The sequence below is a fragment of the Caretta caretta genome, chromosome 7 (assembly GCF_965140235.1).
Source record: "Caretta caretta isolate rCarCar2 chromosome 7, rCarCar1.hap1, whole genome shotgun sequence".
Classification (NCBI taxonomy): domain Eukaryota; kingdom Metazoa; phylum Chordata; order Testudines; family Cheloniidae; genus Caretta; species Caretta caretta.
In genome coordinates, this window is record NC_134212.1 from 34483509 (window position 1) to 34503929 (window position 20421).

Sequence of the window (20421 nt, forward strand, 5' to 3'; positions counted from 1 at the left end):
TGAATATTTCCAGGGATTTAAGTTTAAATTTACTCCGCACTCCGTGGGACTCCTGCTTCTGGACCCTGTTGACTGCCCCGGTAAACTGAGCTCCACTGAGCTTGGGCTGCAGGTCCCGCTGACCACCAGGGCTTGGGCTGCTGGCCCCAGCTGCCCTGTCCCACTCTCCCTGGGGCTCGGGCAGCCAGCCCCATGCAGAGCGCTGGGGTTTGGGCTGCCGGCTCCCCTGATGACAGGGGCAGGGCTCGAGCTGCCGGCCCCAACTGCCCAGCCCTGCTCTCCTTGGGGCTCGGGGAGCCAGCCCCACACAGAGCACTGGGGTTTGGGCTGCCGGCTCCCCTGATGACAGGGGCAGGGCTCGAGCTGCCGGCCCCAACTGCCCTGCCTCGCTCTCCCTGGGACTTGGGCGGTCTGCCCTGCAACCGGGTCCCACCTGCTGCCTCCAATGCCCGGGGTCCTTTGGCTGCCATTAGTGAAATTTTTCTGGTGAACCCCTGTAACGTTCTGCGAACCCCCAGGGGTTTGCGAACCCCAGTTTGGGAACCACTGCTCTAGCTCCCGCTCCCTACCCCCAGCAGTGTCTTCATTGTGCTAGCTGGGCTCTGCTGGGCCCAGGGGCCCCTAGTGGTGGCTGGCAGCACTGCAGCCCATTTCTGTGCAGGAAAGAGAAAAGGAGTACTTGTGGCACCTTAGAGACTAACCAATTTATTTGAGCATGAGCTTTCGTGAGCCATTCTACGTGCACAGTGTTAATTTCTGCAAAATTCTGCATTGTGCAGCAGCACCGAATTCCCCCAGGAATAATAATATATTGACTGATGACATTATTTACCTACAGTGACTTCATTTGAGGCTTTTGATGTCTGTGATTTTGTACTTTTGATGCACTTTTTGTTAGTTTTTGGTCTGACACAATTGCAACAACTCTTGTTGTCTGGATGAGTGATATAGGGAGAGGAAAAAGCAGCTACCTGCTTCCTGCCCAGATCTCCTACAGCGATACTTCTTGTTAATCAGGATGTCTGAGACCATCTCCTTGAAGAATTTGCAAATGGTTCTTTATTCTTCAAGTGCCTGCACATGTCTATTCCAATGTAGGTGTGTGCATGTGCCGAGCACAGTTGCTGGAATTTTTCTCTCCAGCGGTATCCGTTGGATCAGCTCCAGCGCCTTCTGGTGCCATATTCTCATAGCGCCGGTATAAAGGACCCTGCTGACCCCACTCCCCCTTCAGTTCCTTCTCACCACCCATGATGGTCGCTGGAACCCTTCATTGCTCAGACAGTTTATCTTCTGGTGGTTTTCTCCAGTTTTTAGTGTAAATAGTTGTTGTTTAGTACTTAGGAATTAGTTATTGAGTAGTTTTTTAGTAGTTTTTAGTCCTTAGGTAGTTTGACACCTCCAAGCTTAGTTTAGCGGGGTTGTCCGCTTCCCCGGTGCTGGGGCATGCTTCAGTCGCCAGGTTTCTAGCCCTGCACCTCATGTAGTAAGTCTGTGCCTTTGAGCAACCCACATTTGAGCTGTCTCAAGTGCTTAGGGGATGCTCATAGGAAAGACTGCTGCCAAATCTGCAGGGATTTTAGACCCCAAACCAAGAAGGACTAAGTTGCATGACTGAAGGCCCTCCTCGTGAGGGCAACCTTAAGACTTGTACTCGGCACCAAGCACCCCAGCCTTGGTACAGAGCACTCCTCCAACAGCTCGTGACTCTCAGCACCGATCCTCTTCTCTTGTTGCTTGTGGTGCTTCTTCTTTGGCACCTGGGAAGAGCCAGTCCCCGGTGCCAAAAGTAAAAGGAGAGAGAGAGAGAAAGAGAACAAGACCAGTGTTGGGCTGCTCTTCAGCCCTGGCACCACATCATCAGGTGCCTGCAACTCTGGTGCTACTGCAAGCTCCTCTGACACCTGCATAGGAGCCGCATCCTCAAGGCTGACAGTGTTCCCGTCTGTTTGCGGTGACGTCGACCCCCAAGGCTTTTGTAGCAGCCAGGGACCTTCTTACCCTACTGGTACTGGTGGCCCCCGAGGGTCAAGATTCGGCACCGCTGGTGCCACCGAGCAGCAGAGTATTATCAGCAGGACCTCGCCCAGTGCCGAGGCTGCCATCTAGGGGAAAACCCTCGTTGACAGCCTCAAGATCTAACCTCGGTGACCTTCTCCAGTACCGAGAGGTATGGCACCCCCCTGGTCTCTGCATTACAGCTTGTTGTTCTCAGAGGTGGGATTGTATTCCCCTCATCAGCACGGGTGACCTTGCTGCTCCCCTAAGCCGTTTCCATTCCAACACAGCCCCAAGTTCAGTGGTACCTCCAAATGCTTGGCCACTGGGGACCGGCAGCTTTGCAGTGGCCCTTTTGGAACTGTTTTGGTTTCCCCCACCACAGGGCACTCCCTCAAAGTGCTCATATTCCGTTGTCTTGGAGGCTAGGGCTCCCCCAGTACTGCACCGAGAGACTCTGGATCCAGACTCTGGTACCGAGCATGGCACAGAGCCTCAAAAGGAAGCCCTGCAGGCTCTTGTGCATGCTGGTAAACCAACGGAGGCGTCTCAGCCTGTTTTTAGATGCCTCATCCTCCTTTCTGGACAAGGCTATATTGACACTGGGTGTCTCCCCGCCAGAAGACTACCACAAGGCATACCAGGACTTGTTAAAGTGTGTAGCCTCAAACTTGGGGGTCCAAGTGGAAATGGTCAAGGAGGCAACACATAGTCTCTTAGGCTGCCCCTCTAGCACTACCACTACATGAAGCCGTCATGGATCTGATCAAGGCCCTATTGCACACCCTTGCCTCTCTCCTTCCTGACAGCAAAGTGCACAGAGTGAAAATATTTTGTACTGGACAAAGAATACGAATTCCTTTTCTCACACGCTTCCCTGGGTATAGTGGCCACCAACAAAAGGGATCGCCAAACATAGGCAAGTTCTACGCCCAAGGCAAAGGACCCAACGAAATTGGGCTTGTTCAGTCGGAAGGCATATTCCACAGGGGGCCTACAGCTCCGCATAGCAAATCAGCAAGCTTTGCTGGGTTGCTGTGATTTTAATATGTGGGAGTCTTATGTCAGAATTCAAGGACCTGCTCCCTCAGGCTCTAGACAGGAGTTTTCTTCCCTAGTTGAGTAGGGGAAACTGTGGCAGGTGCCTCCCCTTGGGGCCATTGATTCCACGACCAAATCAATGGTTACAGCGGTAACAACGCATTGGAGCTCATGCTTGCAGTCCTCTGGGCTACCCCATGAGGTGCAGCAAACTATGTGGGACCTCCCATTTGAAGGATCATGGTTCTTTTCAGAGCAAACAGACGTTGGGCTACACAGTCTTAAGGACTTGAAGGCAGCCTTGAAATCCCTGGGACTCTGTGTACCAGCAGGGTCAAGGAAACAGTACAGGCCACAGCAGATGGGCCATTACTTTTCTTGGCCACTCAGACAGGATCAGCTGAGGAGAAAGAGCAGGGGGTTCAGGTGCAGATCTCTTGCCCCATCTTCCTCAGCAGGTCCTGCGCAGTCCAGCCCCAGACACTTGGGATCTTCAGAGTGCTCATTTTGACAAGATGCTTGAGGTCAGCATTGCAATCCCCTTGATATAGGATCCAGGTACCCCCTTGTTCTCCAACTGCCTTTCCCACTAGCTTGATGTCTGGACTCTGATCACTTCAGACGGTTGGGTTCTCAGCACAGTAAAACTGGGTTAAACCATCCAATTTCTGTCTACTTCCCCTTCCCCCCTCCTTCCCCCTCTCTCTTCAGGGACACTTCTCAGGAACATCTGTTGAAACAAGAAGTCCAATCCCTCCTTCGGTTGTGAGCCATGGAAGAGATTCTGTTTCACCTAAGAGGAAAGGGGTTCTATTCCTGCTAATTCTGAAAGCCAAAGGTGGTTTCAGACTCATTTTAGACACTGTCATCTCAACTGCTGTCTCCAGAACTTAGTGTTTCGCATTGTTTCCTTGGCTTCTGTCATTCCCTCACTGGATCCAGGGGACTAATATGCTGCCCTCAGTCTGAAGGACACTTACTTCTACAATTCGATTTTTCCATGGCCACAGACGTTTCCTAAGATTTGTAGTGAACCAAACTCACTACCAGTTTGTGGCGATTCCATTCAGCCTGTTAGCTGCCCCGCAAGTCTTCACCAAATGCATGGCAGTAGTGGCAGCCTCTCTCAGAAGAAAGGAGGTCCATGTATTTCCATACCTCGACGACTAGCTAGTCAAGGGCTGATCTAGAGCTCAAGTGGAAGTGGACATCTGTCTCATTCAGTTGACTCCATCCCCCCTCTCTCCGTCGCACACTCTCCCTCACCCTCGCTTGCTCATTTTCACGAGGCTGGGACCGGGGGTTGGGGTGTGAGAGGGGGTGAGGGCTCCAGCTGGGGGGGTGTGCTCTGGGGTGGGGCCAGAGATGAGGGGTTTGGGGTGCAGGAGAGGGCTCTGGGCTGGAGCAGGGGGTTGGGGTGCGGGAGGGGGTGAGGGGTTCAGGGTGCGAGAAGGGGATCTGGGCTGAGGTAAGGGGTTGGGGCGTGGGAGAAGGTTCGGGGTGCGAGCTCCAGGCGGCACTTATCTCAGGCGGCTCCCGGGAAGCAGCAACATCTCCCTCTGGTTCCTAAGTGGAGGTGCGACCATGTGGCTCTGGGTGCTGCCCACACCTGCCACTCCCTCAGCTCCCATTGGCCATGGCTCCTGGCAAATGGGAACTGCTGAACTGGGGGCGGGGGCAGTGCGCAAACCCCTGTGACCCTTCATTCACCTAGGAGCCAAAGGGAGATGCCGGCAGCTTCCCAGGAGTTGCGTGGAGCCAGGTAGGGAGCCGGTCTGCACTGCCAACCGGACTTTTAACGTCCTGGTCAGCAGTACTGACTGAAGCCACCAGGGTCCCATTATGACCGGGCGTTCCGGTTGAAAACCAGACAGCTGGCAACTCTGGTTGTCCTTGGTCTCCCTGGGGTACACTGCGAGCGGCAGTCCCAGCAACTCCTCAGCATCGGGCATGTCACGCAGTCCTGGTACCTGACGGTCTCCTTGGCCATAGTCTTCCGCAGGTTCCAGCTCCAGCAGCGTTCTGGAAGCATCTGCTTCTGTTGGCAGCTCCTGCTCAACTGAGCACAGGGCCCGCTTCTTATACTTCCTGTTCCTGTCCTGCCCTTCTGCATCCGGTGTGGCGGACTAGGCCTTCCGGGTTCCACCCACCAAGGGGCATCTGGCTCTCCCTCACTGTCAGTCTCTGAGGGAGGCCACACCCCTTTGCTACACTGCCCCATTTCTAAAGGCTTGATTTCCCAACAAAGTAGATACTGAAAATCACTTTTACAAAAATGTGCATCATGCTCTACTGTTTGAATGGGGGGTTGGAGAAAATTATGTAAACTTGCCCTTCCCCCACACATTAAATATAAAGCGTATAAGTAAAACCTAATACAGTAAAAGCTGCGTTATCTGGCACTTTACCAACCAGAAAGCTCTATAAACTGGCATTTCTGATCTTCATTGAAAGTCCAGTTTATAGTCCGGTTGGCATGAGGCCGGTAGGCTCTGTGCATGGCTCCCTCAAAATGGCAACATGTCCCTGCTGCTCCTAGGTGGACGAATGGCCATGAGGGGTTCGGTGTGTGGGAGGGGTTGAGGGCCTGGGGATTGGGGTGCGGGAGGTGGTGCAGGGCGTGGGCTCTGGGAGGGAGATTGGGTGCGGGAGGGGGCTCAGGGCGGGGGTTGGGGTGTGGGAAGGGTTTCGGGGTACCGGATCCGGGTGGCTCTCACCTTAGGCAGCTCCCCGCAGGCGGTGACCTGTCCCTGCTACTCCTAGGCGGAGGTGTGGCTAGGTGGCTCTGCGCGCTGCCCCCACCCCAAGTGCTGGCTCCACAGCTCCCATTGGCTGGGAACTGCAGCCAGTGGGAGCTGCAGGGGCGGTGCATGTGGACAGAAGCAGTGCGCAGAGCCGCCTAGCCGCACCTCTCACTAGGAGCAGCAGGAACAGGTCACCACTTCCAGGGAGCCGCCCAAGGTGAGTGCTACCCGGATCCAGCACCCCCTCCCGCACCCCAACCCCTTACCCTAAGCCCACTTCCACACCCAAACTCCCGGAGCCCGTGCCCAGCACCCCCTCCTGCACCCAAATCCTCCCCCCCCTTAGTTAACTGGAATTTTTCATTTACCAGCACCCCCCATTTCCCTAACATGCCGGATAAAAAAGCTTTTACTGTACTTGATTTACACACAAAAATGCTTAGCAGTGACTTTTTTTTTTTTTTTTTTAAATTCACAGAGGACTTGTGGTTAACCACATTGCATATCAAAAACTAAAACTAAAACTGTATACATTTCTCTTACCTTGTGAGCATGGATCCTAGAAATCCATTTGTCGTGGAAAAATGCGGAATATGCATTTTTACAGAGAATTTTTAGGTTTTACATTTTGTGAAAAAATAAAAATATATGCTAAATGTTAATTAAATTTTACTGAAAGTACCAGTGTCACTTATCAGTGTGCATAACCTCTTCCTCTTGTGGTTGTTTTTTTTTTCAATGCGCTTTAAATTTATAGTGGATCTGATTTATCTGATCGACCAGAGCCAGTTCGGATAGTCAAAAATTGGAATAATCATGAGGATTGGCAAAGACCTTTGTATCCCTTAATTTAAGATGGGGTGGGGAGGTTGGGTGGTCAGCCCTGGGTGGCTGCTGATTTGGTTAATACGGAGAGCCGGATAACTGAAGCTTGGATAAACAGGGTTCTACTGTATATCAGTAAAACATTTTGTTCATCTGATATTTATATATATATTATGACTAGGGAAACTAAAGTTCAACGTTTCATTTTAATTGCGGAAAACTGTGGATTTTTGATTTTTTTTTTATTGGAGAATTTTGGGGGGGTTATCATGGTAAACTAGGATTCCTGCTTGTGAGTTTACCTCCGTTTCTAAATTATATGAACAATGCACAGTGAAGTTTAACACAAATTTCTATGCTGGCTTCAGGTATTTACTATATATATGTTAATTTGGATTTTAACTACTTGGTAGCAAAATATCTCCCATCTAAAGCTTTGAGCACCCTTGATAATCTTTTAAAAATACACTAAACAAATCTATTAATTACCCTGGCAACAACATAAATATAATAATTTCTATAAGTCTACCAAAATTGGCAAATCAGACACTTAATTTTGAGCTTCTAAATTTTCTGTTAATCTTTGCATAGCTTATTTTTTGTCATGGAGCTCTGTTTTTCCAAATATTTGTTTAGCAATCTATTTCAGTACAAAAATAGACATTAATGCAGTGTAATAATTGAGAATTGAAATGTGTAAGTGTACCTGCATCAGAGTTTAGTTTTGCATTTCATTGTATTTCAATTCTCAACTATAACATACACTTTTGATACACGTTTTCTCCATTTCATTTCCTTATCCGTAAAAGGAAAGCACAGAAGCGAAGGTGGGTGGGACAAATGTCTAATTAATTCTTTATGCCAATAGTCAAATGCTATATTTGATGTTGTTGTTGATTAAACGTACTATCTGAATATGTAATCATAGAATGCAGAAAAGTATCCAAGCAATTAAACATCAAAAGAAGAATTATCCTAAATCAGGGGTGGCCAACCTGAGCCTGAGAAGGAGCCAAAGTTTACCAATGTACATTGCCAAAGAGCCACACTAATATGTCAGCAGCCCCCCATTAGCTCCCCCCTCTCCAACCTGCAGCGCCTCCAGCCCGCTGGCAGCCCCATCAATCTGTGCCTTCGGCTCCCTCCCCACGCCTTCTGCCCACTGCGATCAGCTGTTATGCGGTGCGCAGGAGGGTCTGGTGGGGAGAGTGAGGGCACGGCAGGCTCAGGGGAAGGGGCGGAGGGGGGGCAGGGTAGGGGGTTGAGCACTGAGCACTCCTTGGCACGTTGGAAAGTTAGCATCTATAGCTCCAGCCCCGGAGTCAGTGCCTATGCAAGGAGCTGCATATTAACTTATGAAGAGCCACATGCAGCTCCGGGGCCACCCCTGTCCTAAATTGTGAGGAATCTGTTCCAGCAATAAATAAATAAATAAACTTAGGGACTCTTGCATTGAATACAGTAGGACAATCAATATTTAAAGACTGATCTGTTTTTTCAGTGAAAAGAAATGCTATTTGACATCTGTAGGCAGGGTCCAATCTATTATATGATTACATTGCCAAGTAAATTGTTACATAATTGTGGATTATTTTTAAATGGCCACATAATTGTTTTCCAGAATCTAAAGCTTTCATTTGTCTCTAGCGCTCATGTTTATGGGGAAACCTTAAAAACATAAACTGAGTGTAACTGATGCAATGTTTTCTGAGTTTGCCCAGAGCCTAAAACAAAGGTCTGAGAGGTATGAACTTCATTGTTCCTCTCTTGGGTGTGAACACTGAAGTCTGATGACAGTTTAAATGACCATTTTATCAGAAACCGTTAACTAATATGCTTATTTGTCATTGCTGGATGGTAGTGGTAAATATTGGGGAAGGATGCAGTGGAGCAGCTAGTTGCTACCAAGGATTATTACTCTCCCATTTCAAAAATTAAAAACACCTCTACCCTTCCCCTAAATGGAGGGGAGGATACACAGTTCATCCCCTTCCAAGTACCAAAAGCCTTGACTACTTCCTGGGTATCAAACACGACTTTCATACCTTCATGGATACCAAAAGCCTCAATGACCCCCTCCCGAGCTTCCAAAAATCTGCATTTCCCTGCCAGTTTCTACATCAGTACAACATTCTGCAGCACACTGAAAACCTAAAATCTGAGAGGAAGGGGATTGATGTAACAGTATTGTCATGTTGGCTACCTTCCCATGTGACTTCAGAGCTGTTGTTGCTGATTGGAATACAGCTTGTAAGGAATTTAATTCAAAAGAAAAAGACAAAATAAAGTTTTAATTGTGGGTAAAGTACATGAGTTTATAAACAAAATATTGAATACTTGTACTCATTGATGTTTGTATAATATGTAATACTATAGAGAAAATTGGGATTTTAACATCTTAAATTGAGACTCTGAGGAGAAAGGTAAGTTAGTAGTGAATGCTTTTAATTTTCCTAAGAGGCCTATTTAAAATAAAAAAATTGGGGAGGGTACAGGTTGGTTGACCCTGCTGGAATCTTACTAGGGACATATACTACTCTTGATCCACTTGTGCAGTTCACATTGGTATTGGTGGCATTTCTGTGTGTACGTGATAGACAATAGTCTATGACCCTACAGAAATTATTGGTGCAGAGTTTGTCAGAATAGAATAGGAATAAGGAATAGTTAAGATTTAAAATTAACAGATAGAAAGTGATGTTAGTTGTTTGCCTAGTAACTCTTAATTGCCCATTTAATTTTAAGTGATCTCTTACTGCATGTGTGAACCCCTTATGCTTAACAGTTTGTACCAGTTTAGACACTCTGGTTACATTCACCAGACCTGAAGAAGAGCTCTATGAAGCTTGAAAGCTTGTACCTTCCACCAGCAGAAGTTGGTAATAAGATATTACCTCATCTACCATGTCTCTCTCAGTAAAACTAAACACAATCAGCCTTTAAAGCCATGGGGGTGGTATAATTTGTGGTAAGCAGAGAGAAGTTTGCAGTTGAGCCTCTGTCAAAACATACATTTAAAATCTACTTTTGCTAAATTTAACTTATGTTTGTCCTTTTAGAAGGGAGGAGTAATTTTTGTGGTTGAAAAGGTTTATAGAAGCTTATTTGATAGGTTATGTCCTTATTATTTTCCCCATAAATTTAACACAGTCTAGTGATCTTCATCCTTCTGTATGTTCAGTACAGTTTCCCTAATTTCAGAATCTGAAGACAAGATAACATGTGTGGACTAATTTAAGATGCTGCCTTGTGTAAATTACCCTCAAAAAATCACACCACTGTCCTTGAAATGGAAGACAAGACTGATTTTCTAATTCCAAGTGTTCAAACGCTTATTGATACGGTATATTTATAAGTAGGGATGTATGAATCTTTGATCTAAATACAAATCCAGACATCTTAAAATATGAATGAATCAAACATTGATCTACAGAACAGAGTAAGTCTGAATCGCCACAGTCCAAGGACATTGCAGCTGATACGTGGACCTAGAGTAGTATAACTCGGGTGTTCCTCAGCCTAACTTCTACTTGTATTGCTAGTAAATTTACAGATGAGCCTTTATGTGACACTGGAATGTTTTGACGGCAAGCACACAGGCACTACTATTTTGATAACTTAAAAAACATGCTAAAGGCTTTGTAGATGGCCCAAAATGGCAATCTTGTTCATTATGGAAACACTGTTAACATTAAAACAAAAACAAAAAAAGCTTTCAGCATTTGTAATATTTATAGGGTGAGCTGTTTGTACACACCCTGCAGCTGTGCATTCATGATGATGATTTATTGAAAACTGATCAGTACAAGTTTGGTGGTTGCATTACACCCTCCAAAATCTATAACAAATGGAGGGATATAGGATTGTCTATAGATTATTTGTTCAGGATATGGTCAGAAAATACAAACCTGCCTTGATTGGAAAAGTACTCACCTTGTAATTCTCTGAAGATCTCAGCAGCATTTGTCATGTAGAAAACTCCCCAAGTTCTTACGATTTTTAGCCTCAAAAAGCATATATAGTCTGGCATGTGTTCTCTGCCCTACTCAGCATGGTCTAACAATAAATATTTCAGGGGTTCCAGAACATTTTCCCCATATCTTTTAAGAGCAGGAAGCAAGAGCTCTGCCCTAACCTTCTAATTACACAAAGATTGCAAAAAATATTTCTTCAAAGTGACCAACATTAAAGCTCAGAAAGGGGCAAATGAGTAAGCACTCATACAGAGGGTAAACATATTCCTTTCTATTAAAAAACCACCAAACTCTTGAGGGGGGACATATGGGTGAGTGTCCAGTAAGATACAATCCTCAAAAAATCAGAATTACGAAGAGTGGAGAAAAGAGCAGGGGAGAAAAAAGCATATTCTAGAAAACATCAAATATGACCACTTAATGGCTTGTAGGATGCATCCCAAGAAATGAATGTACTTTGTGATTCTCTAGCTTCACACTAATCAGGTCATTCTAATATGTAGTCAGACAGCCACACAGATGTGATCTTTGTGGGGGAATCTTGATTAGGGCACTGATATCCAATGAAACTAGAAAGTTGAATGGACTTCTTACACTCGCTCATTGAGCAATGACTTCACACAAGAGAAAGTATTGAGATATCTGGTATACAGTGGTTCAAAATGGGCATTTTTTAAATCTGCTTATTACTCCACAAAGACTCCAAGACATGGGGGGCTTTAATAGGGAGTTGAAGTGTCAAACCCTGTAAAAAGCCTGACCTGAAAAGGTTGGAGAGACACTGATCTACTTTTGTGTTCTCCAAGAGCCCCCGAATGTCTCTACGATAGGAAGAGGTTAGTGATAGACTGAGACAATTAGAGTAAAGAAAATAGTCCATGTCTAGGTTAATAAGTGATACATCTGGGCCCATTTGTACCTCATTAGAAAATAGCTGCAAAAATTCTTCCAGGTTAGGGCTTGTAGAAAGCAGTCAGGTTGGACCACTTGCAGAGTTCTATACTTGCAGAGTTCTGCCCTGTCAAGAGCCACATTGAACCAGGGGGAGAACAGATACTAACATTATGACATCCTTGTAAGGTAGATAGTATTTATTTCCCACATTACAGAGAGCAGATTGAGACAGAGTTAAGCAACCTGCCCCAAGCCAGTACAACCAGGGACTAGAGTTGCGATAAGTCAGACAGCCCTGGCCCTCAGCCCTGTACTCAATGCTGCCCTTTCCCAAAAGTTTTTATCTACAAGAAGCGCTATACTTACGTAATTGTATTAATCCTTTTTCATAGTGAACACAAAAGTAAGCTATGCACTTATTTTTATTTTAAAATTGTTGTATATTCACCTTATGTATCTTTTCAGTTTATACAGCATTTTAAATTAAATTGTTCACTTAGTAGTCAAAACTTAGTACAAGCCATGCAAGGCATTAAATGGATAGCTATATAGCTTTACTTAAGGCATATTTTAATTACAAATACACTTCTAAATTTCTAAAGCAGCTTTTACCAATTTTCAAAATATTGTCATATCTGACTTTTCCTGTTTAAGTCTTTGAATGCAATTTGACTAGTGTTTGGGATCCATTTAAAAAAAACAGATTCATCATATCGCTAATTGTTTCTTTACTGGTAAAATGCTCAATTTTGAATATTTTTGCTTTATTAATATATTTCTTGGCTATTTAAAAGGCTTTGCGTCACCTGCATAATTGTGTGTAGCAGTGACTGAGAAGCAAAAACCTGTTTCAGACTGGGGGGAACTACGGGGAAGATTTTCAAAATCTCTAAGGTATTTAGGAGCATACAATCAGTGAGGCATGTGCTGCTAAGTCACTTGCGATTTTGAAAGTAGTCCCTAAATTCTAGCTTAACTCTAGGCATCTGTTCTTCAAATATATCTTTTGTATTGATTAAATATATGACTGAAATGGTTTTAAAGCAGGATTGCGTTAGCATACTTACTTTTATGTTGAATGGAAAATATATATATATATACATATGTGCAATATTATTCTGCTTTCTTCCATGCAAAGGGTGAAATCAAAATTGCCGTTTCTATTGAAGACGAAGCCAACAAAGACCTGCCTCCTGCTGCTCTGCTTTATAGGCCAGTTCGTCAGTATGTTTACGGAGTCCTGTTTAGTTTGGCAGAAAGCAGAAAGAAAACTGAAAGGCTTGCTTTTAGAAAGAACAGACTTCCACCAGAATGTATGTACTCTAGCCATCGTTTTTCTCTTCAAAACTCCATAATCTTATGCACATTTTCAGCATGATCAAAAATGAGAGTAATTATTAGGCTTTCATGAATGTCACTGAGATAAAATTTTAATGTTCTGTCAGGACAAAAGTGGCAGATTTTATGGGTCCTTATAAATAAATTACTTTATAATCTTTTTTCTTACTATATTTATTCTCTGTAATTGTTTAATGACTAAAAAAGGAGTCAATAAGCAAAATTGGAGGTTTATAGCTGGAACACTAACATGAAAGAAAATGTATAGTCTGGCTGCTACTGCCTGACTTTTCCTGAATAGTCTGTCATTTTTGGTCCTGGTGTGCTCTTTAGATTCAAAGTATTATGTTAGGAATTGAATGTAAGAAATTTCTTTTCCTTTCTCACACAAATATTAACATAGTTTTCACAGAAATGTTAAATGCATATGTCAGTTTTCTCTGTTTTTTCCTCTGCGTTTCCAAAATACTCTGTCTAGTGTATTTCAGTGGAATTTAGTTTTGTTTCTCTTTTTAGCTTTCAAACATCGACACATGAAAATTTTATTTTTATTACACTGTAGTTTACTTAGGCTTCAGGTATAGCAACTTAGTCATAAACCAACTAACAATTTAAAAACTGCACTTTTTTGTGAGCAGATTTGTTACAGAGGCCATTTGCTAATGCAGTCAAAAGCATGAGTGCTAGTGCTGACATTAATCAGCTGTACACATTTTCAGATCTGTAGTTGCCAGTGATTCATTTCATTTGAGAAAACCTCAGTTTATATATGGAAAGGTTTTCTTAATGTCAAACACATACCAAAAAGTGGTTAAACCTCTGTAACAAGATCTTGGGAAGGTTAGGGAAAAGCAAAGTATTAAATAGATGATTGTCAACAGGAGAAAAGGTAACATATTTATTTGTAGGATTCTGCTGTCAGTAGACCAAATTTAAAAAGCAAATATTTAGATTTGTTTGTTGTGAAGATGTCATTTGCAATCTTTGTCTAAGGCTACATACAGTAATCATTTGTATGCCTTATTTTCATTTACACCCCTCCCTCCCACCAATTTTTAATTGGAACAAACTATTGTGAAATATTTTGTGACCCTTATAGGCAGGAGATTCAATCTCTAGTTTCACTGAGATTCAAAAGTCATAAAGTAAGAAATAGTTTTGAAATAAGTAGTCAAATTATCCCTTTTCTGAGTCTTTTTTTTTTTAAATCCACCTCTTTCTCAAACAGAATAATTTCCAAACTCACAAGTTCACACATGTAGATTCTAGACACACTTGTGTTAACAGAGTTTTAGGAGATTGGCTTTGAAATAAAGTTCTGTGCAATGTTCATTGTTGCTGACTTGGATTACTGTCTTGAAGCTGCTGTATAGATTTACTTACGCATTTACTTTATGCACCTAAATAGCTAAAGTGCTTAAAGCTGTAAGTGCTGAAGCCCTTAACTATCTTAGCTTTATGCAGGTTTCCTTTTTTCTCTTGAAAAACTGCACAGAGTTCCCTAGAGTTTTTGAGCTACTTGGCTGGGTCCCCCTCTTCACTCCCTTAGTTTACGCTGCCCTTCAGAGTTTCCTTAGTCTGTGGAGGCAGAAGTTGCTGCTGACTTAGCTCTCACTATCCTCTGGTGTTCCTAGTAAGGGTGGCGCTGGTAACAAGGAAATAGGGGTACCAACTCTCACTTTCGGTCTCCTTAAACTTTTATGTTACTAGAAGTAAAATGTCTCTTATTTCAGCCAGTTCAACATTTATTGACTTGCCTTAAATTTCTGAATCACTTCTGTTGGCTATAGTCATTTGCTTCTGTGAGTAGAAAACTCCTAGCAGAGGCTCTCTTTTTCTTTTAATGTAGGAAATTCTTGTGCAGTGTTGTTGTGTGTTTATTGCAGTAGTATGCCAGCGCCCCAGTTGTGGTTGTGGTTCTTATTGTGCTAGGGTGCAGTACCTGTAATTAAGACACAGAACTTGAGCTCAAGAGAAGTTCAGTTTTCAACTCTGCCCAAGCATGTTGGTGCAAATAAGGATTACAAGTAAGAAATACAGTGGGTTCCACTTAATAGTAATCCTGATATTAATGACTTCCGGTTAATAGCATTTTTCCAGGAGCCAGTTCTGTCCCATTTACTTTAATAATATTTGGATATTGGCAACAGGTTGTCGCGTATGACAACTTTTTGACATGCGTTCCTTGCCTGCAACACTGCAAACCTGCCAGCAGCTGGGAGGGGAGGATCTGGACAGGGCAGCAGCAGGAAGGGGCGGGCTGCAGCCTGGATACTGGTGGCTTTCCTTGGGGAGTAGGGATGCTGGGGCCCTGCAGGACTGCATGGTACCTCTGTGCTCTCCGGGCTGTGCCCTACTCTGGCACGAGGGGCCTGATCTCAGCATGTCCCAGTGCTTCTTTCCCTGGCTGCAGCCCCATAAACCTGCTTGTGGGGCTGCACCCAGGGGAGGAAGAGCTGAGAAGTGCTGAGCATCAACTGCAGACAGGTTTGTGTGGTTGCAGGGAGAGGTACCGGCACATCCCAGCGTTCTCTTCCTTGGCTGCAGCCCTGCAAACCTGCCTTCCACTTATCTGCAGCCTCCAGATAATAGGTTCTTTTTGCTGGGAACTGAAAGATTGTTAATAAGTAGAATTTACAGTAATGTTAATAAGAACATGCAGTTTCTGCAGAATCTAAAAAGACAAAAATTAAAGGGTAGAGGCAAGAGATAAAACATACAAATGAAGTGCTCAGGGTTTTGATGGTTACATGCTAATTTCATGTGGGATTTTTCAATTTAAAGTATTTTTATTTCTTTATTTTTTATTATGGTGGCCAGGGGTATGGCAAAATGGGATGAGTAAAGAAAATCAAGCCATTTTAGCAGAAAGCGGAAGGTGAGGAGAAGGAGGGAAGGGACAGAGATCAAGGAGACCACAGAGAGTTAGTTACATTATATTTAAGATGCCCTATACATCTAAAACATGCAGCATTCGAAAATGAACTGTTAAAAAGTATGGAAACAGCTAAGGCAGTGTGTCTAAATTATTCATTACTATTACAGTTTATATATTCATTTAATGGCTGTACTGATGCCTAAAAAACTGCCATCTTTGTTATACAAACCTTAACTCTGATCTACAATACTCATTGTTGAAATCTGTCAACACGAGCTTCACTTGTTATATATATATATTGCATATTCTAATATGTATAGTAAGTAATGTGTGTGTGTTTAAGAGTGTGTAACTGTCATGAGTCGGAGTTAGGTTTGTGAAATACACATGGTAAACTGTGTCAGTGTTGTCGTTGAATATGCAAACTGTAGGGTAATGAAACGTTTATATAAACTAACTGACCACTGCCATACTTTTATATTGTGATGTTCTTTGTATGTAATTATCAAAGTCACACAAAAAAATTCTGTTAGAAGATGCAATTAGTGAACTTATTTTTTTTTTCAGAAGGCCAAACAAAACCAAATGGTGTTCTTCACAAATGGGTCTGTGTGCATGCACCCAAGGTTGAAATCTTTTGAATAGCAGCAGCTACTATGCTGTGCCTGTACCATTCATGTCCTTGTGCTCCCACTCACCTGTGTGAGGGCATAAAGAGCAGAACGAGAACACCTGCACCAGTCCCTTACGACTTCTTGGAGTGATTGTTGCGGTGTGTAAGGATCTGGGGTCTAGAACCTGGATCTGCAGAGCTTGGGACAGCTGATGTTACCACAGTGCCATAAGGAAGCCATGCAAAGGCACAGCTGGGGAGTACTGTGGAGAGTAGGCATCGCAGGAAGTACCGCCCAAGAGGCCCAGAGTGACATACCTTGCAGCCCTCTGATTGGCCAAGCACCCTATTTAACCCCAGGAGTTGCCCTAGAAAGTTGCCTGGGCAATGGCACAGATTTCAGCCTGCTGCAGTGCCAGACTTTGCTTGATCTCCGGTCTCCAATCCCAGCCTGATTGTGACCCTCATTCCTGCCTCCTGATTCTAGCCTGGTACTGCCTCTGATTTCCGGTCTCTGACTCCAGCCTGACTCTGATCCTGATTCCAGCTTGGAACTGCCTCTGGTCTCCAACTCCAGCCTGACTCTGACCCTGATCCAACCTGGTACAGCCTCTGATCTCCAGTCTCCAACTCCAGCCCGACTCTGATCCTGACTCTTGCTTATGGGACCCGGCTCTTGCAATTCCTCCAGCTCCTGCTCGGTGACTACCATCCCTAGTGTGCAGACCTCAGCCCAGCTGTGATTGCTAGGCCAGACTGCCTATAACCTGGTTCCTTACAGTATGGGTACTCTACTTCAGGGGCATATGTGCCTTTGGAGATTTTTGTCAGCAGTGTCTGGTCCACACGTGCAGCCTGATTATCCTTGTACCCCTTACTGAGGGTATCTAGGGGCAGTGCCTCACCACTTAAGCTTTAAACGGGGCTTTAGTGTCCTGCAGTGTCCACTTTAGGTAGCTTGTTTACTGACATGGTAAATACTTAGATGAATAGGTAGTGTTAGTTTAGTGCTTAGTGCAGTGATTAGTTTTGTTTGTATAGTTAGTGAAAATAGCTTTAGAGAGAGTTTATTAGGACATAGGGTTTATTTCCCCCATGTCGTCTCAATTCTCTAGTCAGAAGGGGGAGTTTAGTTTTCTAGGTTTACTGTGTTCTTGATGGGAATGCCTAAATCTCCTTGCTTTAAGTCATGTGATGTCTGCAGGGATGCTATTCCCTTGAATGACAACCACATACGTTTTCTCTATTGTTTAGCAGAAGTTCATGTTCTTCTAAGTTTAATATTTGTAGATCATTTGGCAGGATAACTAAAAAGATCAGAGAAACCAAATTAGAAATGTTTCTCATAGATTGATCTGTGTGGGCCTCTTCAGGTCCAGAGCCTCGGACCCCATTTGTATAAGGAAATGCAGAAATTCAGAGTACCCTGTCAGGTTTGGTTTCTGTGACTCCCAGGACCCATGCAACCAGTAGGACAGTGCAAGGAGATCACACTGAAAGTGGTGTTACAATACCTTCTAAACACAGGAGCCAACTTAGATCACTTCAAAAAGAAGTTGATAATAAGAGGCTGAAATTGCCTGAGGGAGTCACTGCTATGGAGACTTCATGTCCTGATAAGGACATTGCTGAGGCTCTAGGAGATTTCAGTACTGGTGCTTTGTTACTGATCAGGAAAATCACTACTTTAGCACCAAGTGTGAAAAATCCGTCAGTGCACAGGCTGAGATGGTACTGACATTGAAGCCTGGCTCTGTTAGCTTAGTACTGAGTAAACTTTTAACAAAGAGTAGACTCACTGCCTCTGCTAAGCCTATGGTACTGAGTGCATCTGCAATGCCTAGCAAGTAAGTGGTACTGGCTGTGACTTCTCTAAATAAGTGTGCAGTGCTGATAAGGCTGTGGAGGGCCATTTGGTGCCAAGTAAGTCTATGGCTCCTCTGGTACCGACAGTGGCTCGTAGGGAAGTAGCTTCCAAGTTGCTGTCTCCCTTTTTGTCACCTGTACTGAGTAGATTAATGTTGTCTAAAGACTTAGTAATTTCAGAAGTACCAGAGTCATCTCTACTAGCAGAGTGTATAGATATTTTGGTACTGGACACAAGATTGTCTCCAGTACCATCTTACTCTGCATTACTGTCCAGGTCTAGAGTTCTGTCTCCAGTCACTCTACCATCTTTGGCTCTCTCATTTGAATCAGATGTTTATTGTTCATCAGATTCTTACCTGTATGTGAAGAACTCACCAGATTACTCTTTCATGGCTTCCTCCACAAAGTTCCACTCAGATAGGGATTTACAAGATCTAGACAGGACAGATACATAATACCACCCTCAAATGACCTGGTACCAGTCAGCTTGGGGTCCTTAGCCATATCAGTATGGGGCACATCAGGCTGTTTGTGGAACTCATGAGATAATGAGTATTATCTCAGAATAACGAGGGATTCTGAGAAAGTGAAGTTGTGGCGGCAGCCAGCTCTACCATAAGATCCTCTGCATCAGTTTCAACAGCCATATGAGGAGGAACAACATACTGAAGAGGGAACTTTAGTACCAGCCCGATGAGGCTGTGATTCCTCCACCACCATTATATGCTGGCAATTCTAAGCAGTTTCAGGACTTGATGAAACAGGTAGCTGAATCACTACAGATCCCTTTGGAAGAAATCCAAGAAGCTCCACACAATTTCATGGAACTTCCACACTTCAGCCACATGGTGAGTAGGCCTGCCAATTAATGATGCCCCGCTGGAGCCAGCTCAGGCAGTCTGATAAACTCTAACTTTAGCTCCAACATGTAAAAGAACTCACATGAAATATTATATACCGTCACAAGGATCTGAGGACCCTTTTTTCCCCAATCAGTACCTAATTCTTTAGTGGTGATGTAGCAAATGAACGTAACCAACAGCTTTCTAAAACAACATCATGATGAAAAATCAAAATCATTTGGATCTCTTTGGTTGTAAGATCTACTTATTCACCACTTTGCAATTCAGAGTAGCAAAGTACCCTATCAAGTTCTTATGGCAAAATACGACAACATCAATTATAATAAGCTTGCTTACTTTATTGAGCAACTACCATAAGAGCATGGAACAATTTCAGTTTATCATCTCTGAGGGTAATCTTACAGCCAAGCCACCTCAACAGGCTGTTTTGGATGTAGCAGATATGGTGTCCTGATTCATGGCTACTGCAGTAGTCATGCTTCATGCATCCTGGTTCCATCCAAAAGAGGTCCAAACACTCTCATTTGGGGAATCAAAACTATTCAGTGAGAGGACAGCTGAGTTGCTTAGTTCACTTAACATTCCAGAGTGATCCTCTGTTCTCTTGGCATCTATACTCCTGCTAACAGAAGAAAATATAACAGGCCTCAGTCATTTCAGAGTTTTGTTCTGCATAGATAGTTTGAGCAAAGAATGTCTAAGCCACTCGGAAATGGCCAAGATTCCAGAACAAGAGACCTTGACCTCTGCAAACAAGACTACATAGCAGACTTCATCTGGCAAGTATTCATTTTGATATGCAGGTTGAGAGCTGAAAACCATGCTACCATTCAGATTCAAAGTTCCACTCTCCTCCTCTTTTCCTGTTATTTAGAAACTATCTGACCAATCTGGGTGTTTTGGGAAAAGATGACATCCACCTGTTGGATGTCGGAAGTTATAACATCTGGTTACACCATCCAATTCCATTCTGTGCTGACTCCTCACTCACCTTCCTTGCTGGTCTCTTTGACCCATGAACAGACTAAGCAGATTACAAGCACCCCAAAAGACACAGCTCTAAAAAATTACTTGGAATAAAGGACAGTGAATCAGCATCATTGCAGCTATGAATTGTCAGTTACGAGGCCTTATTTGTAAGATACAATTTGGGGTAGTGTGGAAGTTTAGCTGTGAAGGTGAATATAAGACTCCAGAGCAGAATTTGAAAAGCATTATTGTGGAAGGACAGCAAACAGCTAAAATGTTGCTAACAGGCAGCCATGGATGCATAGGGAACACCAGCTTGATCTGCGGCCACTTCTGTGACTATTTGCAGAGCTTTGTGTCCGCAAGCCTCTGGTGATCCAAAAGAGGCGCAAAGCACAGCTGAGGATTTGCCCTT

General features: G+C 43.9%; 1 protein-coding gene across 3 annotated transcripts in view; it reads left to right on the forward strand.

Annotated features, from left to right (window-relative positions):
• Positions 1–20421, forward strand: part of FAM120A (family with sequence similarity 120 member A) — a 119936-nt gene that overhangs the window by 58026 nt on the left and 41489 nt on the right. For all 3 annotated transcript variants that reach the window (XM_048858012.2, XM_048858013.2, XM_048858011.2), the window contains exon 10: positions 12615–12789. In XM_048858012.2, coding sequence (XP_048713969.1) covers positions 12615–12789 — 175 coding nt within the window. The remainder of the gene's footprint in view (positions 1–12614; positions 12790–20421) is intronic.